Genomic DNA, 16,540 nt, shown 5'->3' with positions numbered 1-16,540 from the left:
ATCCTTTTACCTGGGCCTCCTAAAATGCTAGGATTACAGGTGTGAGTCAACGAACCCAGATGAGTATTTTCTTAAAAGGAAAAAATATAACCATATTACCATTATCACACACCTAAGAAAACTATCAACAATTCCTTGATATCATCTAGTACTCTTTTTGAAGTATGATCATGGTATTGTGCTTAACAAAAGATTCTTCATTAAAATATTTATAGATGAAATGATGTGGGCAACCCCTTCGGGTCGCCTCCCACTGTGGGTGCTTCTCTGCCCTCTCAATAAATCTTACTTTCTCACTTTAAAAAAAAAAAGACATCTGGGATCTGCTTTGAAATAACAAGGACGGTGGTGCTGGTGGGTGGGACAGATCTGGTTGCTGGGGCTGGCTGATCACATGGGATTCCTTCTTCTCTTCTGAGTATGTCTGTTTTAGGAATTCTCCATAAAAAACAAGCAAAAAATAACCAAAAGAAAAAAGCACACCAAGAAAAGTCAAAAGGCAGGTCAGTCAAACTTTCAAGACGTGGCTGACTCTGTCAAGACCATTTCCTGGGAACAAAACCCACTTCAGAGGGAGTAAGACACCACGCAGCCCCGAGGGACCAACTGTGGTTGATCTAAACCAGGACATTCTAAGTCCCTTGGGGAGTGACAGGTCCGGGAGCTATCATGGGACCCAGTTCTGACCACTGAGAGGAGAAGAGTCCTCTGCTTGGGTGTCTGGAAAAGCTTTCCTTTCAGGGAAGTCTTGCCTGGCTAGCCCTTATCTCCTTGACTAGCAAGAATGGTGTGAAGGCTAGAAGTGCAGCAGGCACCTAGGCCCCTGAGTGTAAGTACAGGGTGGCAGTACAGAAGGGCAGGACGCACCCAGCCCTTAACTACACAAACAGCGATGCCAGCTCTGGCTCCCTCGGGCACAAGCGAGAGCCCAGCCGGCGTGACCTAGTGAGCCGGAGGCAGCTTCTTGCAGCCAGACATGCTCCTCCCACAAAGGCAGATGCCGAAACTTAAAACTGGACTTGAGAAAGCACCCGGTATCCGCAAAGGCTCAAATGGCTAAGTTCACGAAGACTGCCCAGTCAGGAGGGCAGAATGTTTACACACAGAGATGAGCAGCTATGCGCTCCCGGCTGCCGCTATGTACTTGATGACGAACTCTCTGACTTTGGATATGTGCATCATCTCCTTCATGGTGGTGTCGCGGCTCCTCAGATGTGCTAATCCATTCTCCAGAGTGGTTTCAGTGACCAAAACGGCAAAGAGGACACCCATCTCATCATACCTAGGAAGAAGCAGTCAACAACACCTGAGCACAATCCAGACTGTGAGACCCCCATCACCGGCTAGGATGACTCAGGTCCAGGCCACCCTTGACCACAAACTCAGTCAGTCAGGGGCTGAGAGTTCAATTCACTGCTACCTCCTTACTGCTGACTTCCTTGCAGGACTCCATCGGAAACTCATGTATTTCTCTAGTTACTTGCTTATTGTCCATTTTATCCTACTAGAATATAAGCTTCAAAAGACCAGGAAGTTTTTGTCTTGTTCACTACTATATCAAATTGCATAAAACTTAATAGGTATTTCATAAATATTTCCATAAAAATAGCCTGGGACAATAAACCCTTGACCGTATAAAGAACAATGGCAACTTGAAAATGTTCACAAGACTCAAAAGGGTAAGATTTTAAACTATATATATCATAAAGACACGGTCCTGCTATGTTGCCCAAGCCAGCCCTTAACTCCTGGGCTCAAATGATCCTCTATCTTGGCCTTCCTAAGTGCTGGGATTACAGGTGTGAGCCACTGCACCTGGCCTCAAAGGGTAAGATTTTAGAATCTGAGGGGACTGGAAAGTTCAAGTACCGCCCTTCACTTTACATATGACAAACCACTAGGTGTTCTACTTCTACTGATGGAAAACCCCTTTTCTGCAGACATCATCTGGAAAGTTTATTTTAACAAGTTGTCAAGAACTAAAGAGCAAAACACAAAGCTTCACTTTTCACCCAAAAGATATGCATTCCACACAAAAGCTAAACATCGAACACAAGAGACCCACGGGAGGGAAGAAGGGATTACTTCCTTAAAAAACAAAAGTGGATAGACTATCAGGGCAAGATATAGACAGGAGATCAGCCAGGGGATTCTCTCAACAGTCCAGGCAAGAAACACTGGCGACCCTCACTCAGGTGGTGGCGGCAAAGACACAGGCTGGGTCTGAGCTGATGACCCTGCTGGTGGCCTGCGTGGAGTGAGGAAGGGGAGGGGCATACAGTCCCCAGAAGGCCCAATCTCTGTCCTCCAGGACAGAGTGCTCTTCCTTGAGTAAGCCAAAGCCTGGGCTCAGCTCTGTCAGTGCTGACCCTGCAGACCTCCCCAGGAAACCAGCAGACTGAGGCGCCCATGCTCGATGCTGGGTCTTGGCGTGGCTGCAGCATGTGCTCAGACACCCTGCAAACAAGCACCCTGCTGCAGCAACTGACTAAGCTCTGTAAGAGGAAAGGTGTAGCATCAGCTTAAATTATATTCTGCATCTATTCAAAAGAGATGTGTTTCTGTTATCATAGTAAAGAAACACAGAATCAAACACTCTGAATAAGCACTGTTTTAATGACAAGGAAGACAAGTCTTACTTTGAATAAAGCTGTTCCAATGAGAACTGCACAGTCTCCAAATAGCCAGGCCACACAGAAATTCCACTTTCTAGTAATTCATTAAATAGCCCTTGACAAACCTGGAGAAAATACAAAGATTTTAAATTAAATATAAAGAAATAAAAACAGCTAGAGTGGTTATCCTATTTTTGTGAAGCCACAAATCACCTTATCCAGTCTCTAAAATGCATACACATAAATTCCTTAAACTACGTGATATGAGTGTTTATACTTTATATGTTGCATACCTTACAAATTATACACTTCTGGCTGGGCACAGTGGCTCATGCCTGTAATCCCAGCATTTTGGGAGGCAGAGGTGAGTGGACTGCCTGAGGGGTTCAAGACCAGTCTGGGCAATTTGGCGAGACCTTGTCTCTACAATAAATCTAAAAATTAGCTGGGCATAGTGGTAGGCGTCTGTGGTTTCAGCTACTTGGAAGGCTGAGGTGGAGGGATTGCCTGAGTCCAGCAGATAAAGGCTGCGGTGGCCGTGAGCATGCCACTGCACTCCAGCCTGGGCAACAGAATAAGATTCCAACTCAAAAAAAAAAAAAAATGTACACTTCCTCTGAAATAGAAGAAATTAAGTACTGCAAAACTGAACACTAAACACATGTCTACTGAAACACACTTTTATATTAAACAAGTATTTTTATTATCACTTTCATTTAAAACATAAACAAACAAAACCAAGAGTCTACCTGGAAGACACAGGAAGTCCAAGGGGCTACGTGAGCTCGAAACTCGTGAGCAGTGGGGGCCGAGCTGTAGGTTACACCCACCAGGGAGGAACAGAGGGGCAGGGGAGGCACAGGTGGAAGCCAGGGAGAGGGGTTCCACAGTCAGCAGCAGATGCTTCGAGAGTGGCAGCCAGTTTCAGTTGGATGCTGGAAATACGTGAGCACTAATAAACAGCCCACAAACTTCCAGCCTCCGAGTACTCTAGGGAGGGCTTCCCGCCCTGGTGCTGCCGACAGTGGGTGCTTAGCGGCATCCCTGGCCTCCACCAGCAGCTGGGCACCTACACCAGCCTCCAGATGCCACTAGATGTCCCCGGCTGGGTGGGAGCAGGGCTGCCTGGGCTATAGCACTTTTCTCAAACTCCAGGAACCTGTAGCTCTCAGGGTGTTGGGGAGATGCTCACACACGGGGGAACATGGGAAATGAGCTGCCACTTGCTCCTTCCTCAAGGGCACCACCCTCCCACTTCCCCAGACCTCCCCACAGGAGCCAGGGCACAGGCCAAAGGAACTGCCTTCACTCTCCGAGGTGTTTTCACTCAGGTCCTGGGTGGGGCTGAGTTGCCCAGACAGAAAGGATGGCTGCTGAGCCGTCCTTGGGGAGACATGAAAACTACCCCCTCCTGGCCTTTCTTGAGAGTATTTGTGACTATAATCCATAGAGGTCTGGAGCATTTACTTAAGCTGACAAGCATCAAAATGCTAAGTTCAAAGGGAAAGAAACAGTTCACGAGACATTGGTAAGACATGTGGATTACTAAGACTATGTACACTCGTTAAAAACAGGACTGAAACCGGGCTCGGTGGCTCAGCCTGTAATCCCGCACCTTTGGGAGGCTGAGGTGAGTGGATTGCCTGAGCCCGTGGGTTCGAGACCCGCCTGGGCAGGCGAGACCTCATCTCTACAATAAAATCAAAAATTAGCCGGGCGTGGTAGCACGTGCTTGTAATTCTGGCTACTCGGAAGGCTGAGGCGGAAGGATCACCAGAGCCCAGCAGGTCAAGGCTGCGGTGGCCGGGAGCAGCCACTGCACTCCAGTCTGGGCGACAGAGTGAGACTCTAACGAAAACAAAAAACAAAAAACAACAACAAAAAAAACCAGGACTGACTTTACCAGTAAAACCCACTGATTTGTGTTCAGCTTCTTTAAGACACTATATTCCAAATTATGTATAATTAATCGCAGTATTGACTCATGGTTCATCACTTAATTAAAACATTCAAAAAAGTAAATCGGTTCAAATAAAAAATCTACTTTTTATTTCATGTAGAGGCAGGGTCTTGCTCGCTATGTTGCTCAGGACAGTCTCCAAATCCTGATCTCTGGCCTCAAACAAGCCTCCAGTCTTGGACTCTAAAGCGCTGGGATTACAGGCCCAAAATAAAACAAACGTCAAGCTACTTGGCTGACCTGGAGTCATGGTTAGGTTGAGCATCCCAAACCTGAAATTCTAAATGTTCCAAAAGCAGAAGCTCTTTAAGCTCAGCAGAAACGTGCATGAGGACACAGAGGATTCCAGACTTCTGGATTAGGGAGCTCAGTGGCAAGAATTCCGCAAATATTCCAAAAGCTAAAATTATCCAAGAATTGAAATGCCTCTGGTCCGACACATCAGGACAATAAAGCCCAGCCCATGGTTAAAATCAGGACACGCACCTCACGGAACCCACCTGTCTCAACTCCACCGTAGGGCCTCTTCCCACATCCAGAGCAACCTTGACGGGGGCTAAGCAAGGGTGAAGTTTAAGGACCTAAGGCAATCCAAGGAGGGAGGATGTGAAAGGAGAAAGCACGTCTTGTTTAAGCATAACAAGGACCACATACAGAGTTTTATCAACAGTTAACACTGAGTGAAATGGAGTCAGCGGAGGCCATGAATGCACCGCAATGACCTCTCGGCTCAGAGGAGCCGCAGACCCTTCCACGCAGCGACAACACACCTTCCCTCCTGGCTTCGCCTCCAACCTGCCGCCCAGGTTTGTCGCTTTGACACTCCTCCTGCCATCCACCCGCCTGCCCCACAGACCTTCTAATGCCTGAGCGGTGCTGACACAGTTCTAGGTGCTGGGGTGAAAACTCATCTCTCCTGGCAGGAGAAGCAGTAAATACACAAAGTGAGAAGGCAGATGGAGTGAGCGGAGGCGGAATGCCAAGAAAGGAGGCGGGGTGCTGGTGGGGGGAGGAAAAGGGGGCTGGCACGTCGACCTTGGGACTCAGAGACAGTCCCCCAACCCGCGAGGTGACACATGCGCAGGCTGGAAAGGAGGGATCCCTAGCATGTTCTAGAAACAGCAGGGTCAGTGCTGCTGGGGTCAACTGAGGGGAGGGGCCCTAGTCTTTCCGAAGAAAAGGAGGGGCTCGCTGTGTGCTCTGAGTGTTCTGGGCATCCACTCGGCAAGCAAGGTGATAGTGGTTCCATTCAGGGAGCAGCCATGGAGGGCTGAGAAGTGGTCGGACTCAGGATATACTTAGGAGCTGGAGAAAGCAGGACTTGCTGATGGCTTAGACGTGGGATGTAAGGAAAGACAGGATCCCTGTCCATGTGCTACGCAACCTGTAAATCCCAACACCAGAGCTGCTCTCACCAGCTGCGCTTTACTCTGGCATTGCAGGCTCAATGAACACAGCACCGCTTCTAGCCCCAGTCGCGCACACACGACTCGACATGACCTGCTGAAACCCACCACCGTGGGCAACCTGCTTTCACGTCCAGCGGACACGACCATTCCACCCTTGCCCCTTCAACCCCTGCTTCCCCACACGTAAACCAGCAAGTGCCTCTGAATCCCTGAGAAATGGAGGGTGAGAGTGAAGCATCCTTCCAGGCCACACAGCCCAGTCACGTCCACCTCCACCTCCATCTCCACCTCCACCTCCACCTCCACCTCCTCCACCTCCACCTCCCTTCCTCCCTGCCATTCAAACAGCCCCTTTTCAAGACAAAGCCTCTACCTATGTGCTTGGTCTTGTCCTGACCCTCCTGTCCCTGCCAACATCTTGCTCCGTTAGTCATCCTCCGCTATAACGCCAACCCCTTCCCGCTCTTATCTCTGAACCCACAAACATGCTCCAGTGCTACCCAGGTACTCAAAGCAGCCTCTCCCCTGGGCCCAGCTGTGACCTGGTGGCCAACACGTGGGGCACGACCAGCAACCAGATCCCCAGGACAGAGGTCAGTGCCCTGGGGCTTGCGAGCCCTGTCTTCCTCACTTCTGTGACCAATGGGAAGGCTCAGGGTCCATAACCAAACGGAATCACCCAGGACTGCCCACAGGGGATGCTGTGTTTTATTCTGGGAGAATCTGATTATTATTTCCACAGCCAGATTCTAAAAAACTGGGAAATACTTAAATTACGAGCACCAAAAGAAAAGTACTATTCAGAGTTTACGTTAGAAACCAAGCACACTAACATAAGAGAGGAAAGCCCATCCTTAGTTCCGCATGTCTGCATCTGAAGGAGCTAAGGCACCTTTCTGTGAAGACCGTCGTTTCTCATGAAGGCGCTCGCTGTCAGCTGGAAGGAGTCGTAGAGGTAGGCCAGCACGCCCTGGTCCAGGTCTCCACTAATGGACAGGACACAAGGAACCACATTCTTCCGTCCATCTCGGCCCTTCCCAGAAAGCAGAACAAAAATGTATCATTTAGCAGAACTCGTTCTTAAAATTATATATTTTAGACGTATAACAGTACAACTTCATTTTACAAAGCACCCATGTGCCAGGCCTGTGCCAGACACAGGCCACAAGGATAAGAAAGACACATTCTGTGCTCTCAGGAGTTCAGTTCTGGTGGCAACTCTTCTTCGCTGGAACACCTGATTTCTCACACCATTCAACACCGTTTTTACTGATCTACTTCACTGTCCTCTAAAAACATATTTGGAAACTAACTATAAAATCAACTAAAAACAGACATAAAATAGCTTAAGAAACATTTCAAAAAAGGCTACTAGGCCAGGTATAGTGGCCCACACCTATAATCCCAGCAAGCTACGGCAAGCAGAGGTAAGAGGATTGCCTGAGCTCAGGAGCTTAAGACCAGCCTGGGCAACATAGTAATTTCTTGTCTCTACAATAAAAAAGAAAAATTAGCCAGGTGTAGAAGTGCATGCCTGTAGCTCCAGCTACTTGGAAGGTTGAGGCAGTGAGATCACCTGAGCCCAGCAGGTCAAGGCTGTGGCAGCTGTGAGCGTGCCCACTGCACTCCAGACTGAGTGAAGGAGTGACTCTGACTGAAAAAAAAAAAAAGCACACTAAATGACAAACTGTATTTAACCTTTTCAACATGTTCAGCTAGTGATGAATACTTTTGTGAACTCTGAAAACAGAAAAGCAACCATTTCATGGGAGAGTAAAATTCTGCAGTAGAAAACTTTTCATCAGAGAAAGTTACCTCAGTAAGGAACAAAATAAGAGAAGGATAGTCACGATTCAAATCATCTTTAAATCCCTGGTCACATCGCTGAGCTGATTTTTAACTATAATTAACCAATTAGTTTCATTTGTGAGATGAATACCCCAAAATAAAGCACGAAAGTGGAAAAGCTGTGGGAAAATGCTCACAAAATGCCTTTTAGCTTTTCCTTAGTTATCTTACCCACCTTTAAAAATCAACCTATTTTCTATTCACTATACATGTACTACTGTTTTCATTTCAGGTTTCAGACAACGTTGTCACTGTAAGACTGCATGAGCCACCCGACAGCACATACAACGCAACCCGTGTCAGTCAGGATGTCTCAACACTCCCCCTGGAACGACTCAGAGTGGCTCCACGTGACGTGGCCAGGGTCCCTTCCCTCACAGGCGCTGGAGTCCCTGCCAGCTCCACCTTCCTCTGTGAAGTGCAGCGAAGACCTCGTCCCCCCTGCCGGGGCTGAGCGTAGGGTCAGCCAGCCGGTGCCCCAGTCCAGAGGGCCAGAGCCAGGGCCAGGTCTCTGGCCAGCGTGACCCCTGGGGAGAGCGAGGCTCAGGCTAGCCTTCCAGCAGCCTCTCCTCCTTCCCTGTGTGCTGGCAAGGACTTGGCAAGGGCCCAAGGCAGAGGGGGCAGCTCATCCAGGGAGCAGTTCTCTGCCTGGCTTTCCTAAGGCTTCCTTCCCCGGGGCAGACACTTACCTCATGTGTAATGGGGGCAAGGGACTGTTCTAGAGTTTGGTTACATGCAAGGAATGAAAAATAAATTGAAGAGGCTGGGGGCCGTGCTTCTCATTGTCAAAGAAGAGAATTATAGATCTGGAAGGAGGAAAAGCTGGAGGAAATCCCATGGCATCAGGATGGAATTTGAAGAAGTGGAATGAACACCTAGATTTTAACAGATATAGACACAGACACAGACACAGAGGTAAGTGAGAAATGTAACCATCTACAAACAGCTCCACTGAGAAGGCCCAGTACCAACGACACCTAGTTGTAAGGAGTCAATCTCACGGCAAGATCTCAGCTTTTAAATACATTTTGCTCTAATAGGAACCAAGGCTCCTTGGAGAAATGGTTGCACCACAGCTAGGTCAAGCCAACACATGATCCTGAACAATCTGCTGCTACAAAAAGGTCATGAAAGACAGGGAAAGATAAGAGGAAAGGCTCACTTGAAGGAAACTAAAGAGACATACATGCTCCTGGGCTGGATCCTGGGCCTAGAAAGGGCAATTTGGGGATAATCGGCCACGTGAGCAGGGCTCTGTGGGATGGAGAGCCGTAGTGGGTTTCAGCTCATGTCCTGATTCTGGTGTTCGCTCCATGGCCGTGTGGGCATTCTGCCCCCGAAAGACAAACACCGAGCACAAGGGGACATGGGACACCATGTCTTTAACGTATGCGCAGATGATTCAGAAATGATGAGAGAATCTGGGTAAAGAAAACACAGGTGCTCAGGGTACCACATACATGTAGTTTAGATGTGTTCCCAGGATACATGCGGACAAGGTCATGATCTCCCAGACTCCACAGGGTTTCTATGGGCTCCTTTCCCCAGGGAAAATGGTAGTAAAGCTTGTTTCCTTTTCGTCCCTCTTCATCCTGACAGTCACTGCTGCTGAAGTCAGATGGGCTCACAGCAAACTGGAAAAGAACATATATGATACGTGCTAGTTTACCCCGAATCCCATAATTATCCGTAAGAATTAAAGTTGCCTGAGACGTTTTACGCAGCAACAGTGTGAAACTAGTTAAGTTCCGGATACAAATTTTGAAATTCTTTTTTTTTTTAAACAGAGACGAGGTATTGCTATGTTGCCCAAGCTGGAGTGTAGTAGGTATTCACAGACATTATCATCACACGCTACAGTCTCAAATTCACACCCCGGGACCCTCCTGCCAGTCTCCTGAGTAGCTGGAACACTAGTGAAAATACTGAGCATACAGTATTATAAAATATATTATAGATATTCTATGTATATATTATAAAATTCAAAAATGGTATATATACTGTTTTTTAGTCTGAAAGAACTTCAGAGAAAATCTGTCGATGCTATCTAGGCTTTTTGTGACTAGTTTCTAAGAGTGGATGGGAACCATGACCTACAGGGAATAGAGAAGAAAGTACCACAGTTATTCTTTTCATCCTTCGGGAAAGTGTCTGCCACTTGTGATTTCTTCATAGTTTACGTGGGTGTGGGGGATTCCTAAGAGTTGGGGAAAGGTAAGACAACAGACAGCAAGACAGAAATGCTCGTGTCAACTTTTTTCTCTTCCACATCGACTAGCACTTGACTGTCGATTTCAGAACCACTTTGACGAGGAAGGAGAGTGCAAGGCTTATCAACAAGGGTATCTGAGCCCAGCAATGTCTTCACAAGAGGAACTTAGTTATCTTGAACAACGAAAACCGCCGGGTTCGGTGGCTCAGCCGGTAATCCCGCACTTTGGGAGGCTGAGGTGAGTGGACTGCCTGAACCCCGCGGGTTTGAGACCCGCCTGCGCAACTTGGAGAGACCTCATCTCTACAATAAATCAAAAAAATCAGCCAGGCGTGGTAGCGCGTGCCGGTAATTCCGGCTACTCGGAAGGCTGAGGCGGAAGGATCACTGGAGTCCAGCAGGTCGAGGCTGCGGTGGCCGGGAGCGGCCACTGCACCCCAGTCTGGGCGACAGAGTGAGACTCCAACTCAAACAAAAAACACAAAACAATGAAAACCATCACAAAGAGTTTTTCATCTGTATTTGTTGATCTGTTATAGCTGTGACAAATATAACATAGCTACATCAAATAAAATGTCATTTATGACACAGAAGCATTATCTCTGACATATTTAGACAATTTACTTGGCTGGGCATGGTGGCTCATGCCTGTAATCCCAGCACTTTGGGAGGCCAAGGCAAGAGGACTGCCTGAGTCCAGGGGTTTGAGACCAGCCCGAGCAATTTGGCAAGACCTTGTCTCTACAAAAAATCAAAAAAGTAGCCAAGTGTGGTGGCACATGCCTATAGTGCCAGCTACTTGAAAGAATGAGGCGGAAGGATTGCTGGAGCCCAGCAGGTCGAGGCTGCGGTGGCCGGGAGCGGCCACTGCACTCCAGTCTGGGCGGCAGAGTGAGACTTCGACTCAAAAAAAAGAGGATATATTTACTAAGTATTGAAAGTAAGTACTGCAGTACCTTTCTCCACCACAGGAGTCGATGGCGTAGCCAGAAGTCAAGCCACTGGCTTGAAGTTCTTGGAGATGTAAACCATACCAGGGAAGCTTCAGTCTTCTCACCAACTCTTTAGACACCAAAAATATCAGAAAGTTAGCTTCTTTGAAAAGTATATAATCCATGCCAAAGTGGAAATGACTGGTTCTTGACTCTTTATTGAGTAGGGGGTCTCATTCTTTCGCCCAGGCTGGAGGACAGTGGCAGGCTTATTGTTCACCACAGCCTTGACCTCCGGAGCTCAGGCGATCCTCCAGCCTCAGCCTCCCGAGTAGCTGGCACTACAGGTGTGTGCCCCCACGCCCAGCTTATCTTTAAATTTTTTGTAGAGATGAGGTCTTGCTATGCTGCTTAGGCTGGTCTTGACTATTTAAATACAAAGCCAAGTTATTTGCCACTCTTTGTACCTTTGAACACCATTCGGTATCTGCTGAGTATCAGAATCAGGATGAAAACACACTCCAATCTGAGCAAGGCCGTAAGGGAGCCTCTTGTTTACCAGGTCCAGGCAGTCAACATAGTGCTCCAAGGCACCTGTCAGAAGACAAATCAGTCACTGCATGAATCTATTCTATAAATCTAAACTATCCTTGCCCATTCATAGGCAAACTAACCCCGCAGTACAAGTAGCATGGAGCAATAAAGACATATCTTTACCGACGACCACTTAACTTTAGGTAGTTTCTCCCCAACGTTTTAGATGGAAGATTTTCAATTCTATAAGAAGGTTGAAAGAATAGTACAATAAACACCTGCATACCCTTCACCCAGATTCAGCAGTTCTATCAACATTTTTCCCCATCTGCTTTTTCTTGTGTACTCCCAGACACTTTTGTATGTAGCTCCCACAAACACATTCTCTGTGTACCCCATTATACCAGTTAATCGCAATACCACAATGCCACCTGACATACGGTTGGTATTTTATTTGTTCCAATTTTCTTTCACCCAAAATATCTTGTATGGTTCTCTTTCTCTCCAATTAAAGTTTCTGCACTGCATTTTGAGTAACTTTCAAAGAAGAATATTTCACATGACTCCTTCCCCCTTAAACTTTACTACTGACACTGACTTATGGTCTGAGTCCAGGCTAGTAATAGACTATCCCACATTTGAGATTTGTCTGATTATCTCTGTATGACTTCATTTTTAGCAGGAATATTAGTTGATGTGCATGTCTTATTGCATCATAACAGGAGAAACACAATATCAAATTACTACTGATAAAAGTAAATTTGATTACTTGGCCCAACATTTCATATACTGTATATTTTAGAAGCCATTGCTTGAATTAATTACACCGGGGACTGCAAAATAATAAAATGGTGAGTTTCCTGATCTTTCCTTCTACATTTATTACATGGCTTCTGTAAGCTTTCTCCACCCATTCCCAGCTTCAATTACTTACTTTTAAAATGAATGGACTCTTATGGACTCTCAGATTTATTTTAGTCAATGTGCTATGATTCATTACCAAGCACCAACATGTTCTAATATTCAATTTGTCCCAAATTTAGCCAGTGGAAGCCTTCTTAAGCCGGCATCTGTGTCCTGTGATACGCCCCAACAGTCTTCACACAATTCTTTGCTTTCTAGTACCATAAAATTCACCAGTCACCCTGCACTCTCTCTGCCCCAGACCTGGAAGGAGTCGTTTAGCTCTGGTTCATTTTATTTTTTATTTTATTTTTTATTTTTTTGAGTTGGAGTCTCACTCTGTCGCCCAGACTGGAGTGCAGTGGCTGCTCCCAGCCACCACAGCCCTGACCTGCTGGGCTCTGGCGATCCTTCTGCCTCAGCCTTCCCAGTAGCCAGAACTACAGGCATGCACTACCACCCTGGCTGATTTTTTGATTTATTGTAGAGACGAGGTCTCGCTGCCCAGGCGGGTCTCGAACCCACCGGCTCAGGCCATCCACTCACCTCAGCCTCCCAAAGGCACGGGATGACAGGCTGAGCCACCGAGCCCGGCTTCTGGTTCATTTTAAAAACCAAGACCTGAGCACTAGGTGGGCTTACTGATGCTGAGCATCACCGCTTCTAGCCCTCTTCAGGGAAGAAAGGTGGGAAATACACAAGGCGGGGGAACCCCCCAAAAAACTGGAATTATCTTTTGGAGGGTGGGCCCCTTGTGGTACAGGCATCCCCTACTAGGCAAGTGTTCTAGGAACCCGTTGGCATCTGTGTACTAGCTAGCATTGTTGTGAGAGGCTGCGTTTGGCTTCAACGAATGTATTTTTGGAGAGTCTTTTGATGCATTTGCCACTTAATGGCAGGTGATTTACGAGCACACCTGCTTCCACCAAGCTGAGTATATAGCAGTTTTTGACCAGAAACAGCATGACCCCTGCGCCCCACCTTCACTATTCACGTGATGTCGCCCTGAGCAACTTTTGTTTCCCCGGATGAAAAAAGTCCTCAAAGAAAAATGTTTTGCTGATGTAGAAGAGATGAAACAAAAAATGGCAGAAGTACTCAGGCATCAAAACGGATAAGTTCAAAAACTTTTGAGCAGTGGAAAAAGGGTCTCCATAGGTGTATTGCATCCAACAGAGAGTACTCTGAAGGGGACTGAAGTTTAAACATATAAAAATATACAATTTCTTTTTTTTTAGTTGGACTCTCACTCTGTCACCCAGGCTGGAGGGCAGTGGCACACTCACAGCCACCCCAGCATCGACCTGCTGGGCTCAGGCATTCCTTTTCACCTCAGCCTTCCAAGTAGCTGGAACTATAGGCACATGCTACCACGCCCGACTAATTTTTTGAGTTATTGTAGAGATGAGGTCTCGCGAAGTTGCCCAGGCTGGTCTCGAATCCTTGTGCTCAGGCAATCCTCTTATCCTGGCCTCCCAAAGTGCTGGCATTTTAGGCTTGAGCCACTGCGCCTGGCCTACAATTTTGTAATAAATAAATTCTGTTTTTTGGGAGGAGTCCTCCCTCATATACTGGAGGTGCCAAAAAATGTGTACACATTTTAAGAGATGTTATATATTAATTTTAAAAGTTGAATTGAATTATGGTAGCAATGTGCAGTATGATGTTCACTCAAAAGATGGTGTTAATCAAATGAATGCTAGCGTCACCATGTGACAGGCAGGAGAGTCAAAGAAAACAGCGGAAGCATGGCTGATGTTCGAGGAGAGCAAGACCATTTTGAAGTCGTATTTGAAATTCAAGAACGTTGTGGAAGTACAATAGAGGCTTGAGTATGCACCAGAACCTCCAAAATGCCTGACAACTGCATGCATTCATGGTGGACACAGGGTACCAAGTGTGACATGCACCTGGGAAGATCCGAGAGACCTCGCACAGCAACAAGCCCTGTAGTAGCTTGCTGTCATCAGAAATATCTGGACACTGATGGGAACCACTTTGAGCACCTATTTTAACTGTAGAAGTCAAACATGACTTGGATTCATCTTTTGATATTGGTATCTATTGGGTATTACAATTTTAATAGTTTTTTCCAATTCTTAAAATGCATATACATTTTTTGGCACCTTCTGATATTTAAAAACCATGAGTTCATACTGTTATTATCAATCCAAATTAAACAGTAGTTTATCCTTGCTTTCTTTTATAGTCTCTTCTCTTACAGTGAAACTAATTGGTTCCTGACATTAACCTAATTATTTGGTTTATCCTGTAATAAAATATCTTCTTATAATTCCCACACTTCTGCCTAGAATAAGTCGAAGAGATCACAGTGCCTCTGCTGTTCTTTATGCACTTAGACTACATCCCAATGAACAACAGCACTGTGTTCAGAAGTTACTTGATTTCCATAGATTAGCCTGTCCATGAGAAAAACTGACCTGACCAACCCCCACCCTCATTTTTGAGAGTGGGTTGCACTCTGTCTCCCAGTCGAGTGCAGTGGCATGATCATGGCTCACAGCAGACCTGATCTCCTGGGCTGATGAGCTTCCTACCTCAGACTCCTGCGTAGCAGGGACTACAAGCGTGTGCCACCACGCTGGGCAAAGTTTCTGAAGAGATGAGGTCTTGTTATGTTGCGCAGGCTGGTCTTGAACCTCTGGGCTCAACTGATTCTCCTGCCTTGGCCTCTCCAAGTGCTGCGATTACAGGCACAGCATCTGGCCCCTGCCTCCATTTTTTAAAAATCTGCTGAAAGACACGGGAGAGCTACCAAGGCAGCAAGGAGCTTGAAGTCCAAGATTTGGAGAGCACGGAAGAGCAGAGAGACTAAAAGCCAACACCCTGGGAAGCGCTTTCAAGTTTCAGGGAGCAGAGCCTCCTGCCCTATCAGGGGCCTGGTAAGCACAAAAACTAGTTTGTGGCCCACCAAGGAGAGGCCCTGGTCCACACTCCAGGATTTCACTGGGACACTTGCAGGGCTGCTCTCTAAGCCAGCCTCTGATCACTCGACCTCTGTCTGTCCTGGGCAGGTTTACCCACTCTAGCTGCAGCCCCCAGCAAAGGTAAACAAATCCCTCCGGGAAGAAGCCCCTACCCAAAGCATCAACGTGGCTCTACAACTTGCTATGCACAAATGACCTAGAACATCAGGAGGCAAGATGCCCAGAGAGAGATGCTGAAAACTGATGTATCTGAACGAGCAGACACAGACCATAATGTGAGTCACATGCACAGGGGAGGTGATGACAAGGCGGGGAAGAGGTCTCACATGGGTCATCAGTCAGAGGGATGGAAGAAACAGGGCAGCAGAGCCTGCGGGAGACACACTGGCTGAGAAAGGGTCAGATGTGGGACAGGGAGCGCAGGCACCCTTGGAGCAGGAAGTGGCACACCGGACCGAGATCGGGATAACAGATAAAAGCGGGAGGGACGGAACCCTAGAGGTGGCCTCCTTTCGGCCTCCGGGTCTCTGCAGCTGGAGGGTGGTGGCCTCATTTAAGAGACAGGGCCGAAGCTAGGCACGGAGTCTCACGCCTGTCATCCCCACACTTTGGAAAGTGAGAGGACTGCCTGAGTCCAGGGGTTTGAGACCAGCCTGGCCAACTTGGGAAGACCTTGTCTCTACAATACATAGAAAGATTAACGGGGCACAGTGGAGCACGCCTATAGTTCCGGCTACCAGGGAGGTTGTTGAGGTGGAAGGATCGCCTGAACCCAGCAAGTGGGGGCTGCAGTGGCCGTGAGCGTGCCTCTGCACTCTAGCCCGGGTGACAGTGAGACCCCGGCTCAAAAAAGAGAGAGAGGGAGACACGGCCGAGAAGCCCGATTTCCGCGGAACATGATCTCGGAACACTGCACAGACCAAGCTTGTGGGTCTGTCGCCAGCCTGTCGGGAACACTTGGGAGGGTCGCACTTGACCTCCACGGCGCAGGGCATCCGCGCCAGAAGCACTCGCGAGGCTCGGCCAGTCCCGTCACTCGAAACACTCAGACTACCCGAGGGGGCCTCGGAACGGCAGAGAGAAAGGCAGGGCGAGGGCGAGGGCGAGGGCGAGGGCGAGCTGCGGCCGCGGGGAGGGCTGCGAGCTGGGGACCGGTGGGCTCCGAGACCCCGTCGCGTA

General features: G+C 47.7%; 1 protein-coding gene across 1 annotated transcript; it reads right to left on the bottom strand.

Annotated features, from left to right (window-relative positions):
• Nucleotides 1-276: 276 nt before the first annotated feature.
• Nucleotides 277-11,118, bottom strand: POLG2 (DNA polymerase gamma 2, accessory subunit). The gene is made up of 6 exons (XM_021713594.1): nt 11,001-11,118; nt 9,293-9,466; nt 6,877-7,017; nt 5,076-5,156; nt 2,640-2,740; nt 277-1,282 (listed from the first exon to the last, which is right to left on the bottom strand). Exons 2-6 carry the CDS (start codon nt 9,320-9,322, stop codon nt 1,117-1,119), a joined length of 519 nt encoding a protein of 172 aa, XP_021569269.1. The 5' UTR covers nt 9,323-9,466; nt 11,001-11,118; the 3' UTR covers nt 277-1,116.
• Nucleotides 11,119-16,540: the final 5,422 nt, after the last annotated feature.

The sequence above is a fragment of the Carlito syrichta genome, unplaced genomic scaffold (assembly GCF_000164805.1).
Source record: "Carlito syrichta isolate Samal-C Ts95f unplaced genomic scaffold, Tarsius_syrichta-2.0.1 Scaffold304626, whole genome shotgun sequence".
Taxonomy (NCBI): Eukaryota; Metazoa; Chordata; class Mammalia; order Primates; family Tarsiidae; genus Carlito; species Carlito syrichta.
The sequence above is the reverse complement of the archived record's forward strand: the minus strand, read 5'-3'. Positions and strand labels throughout refer to the sequence as shown.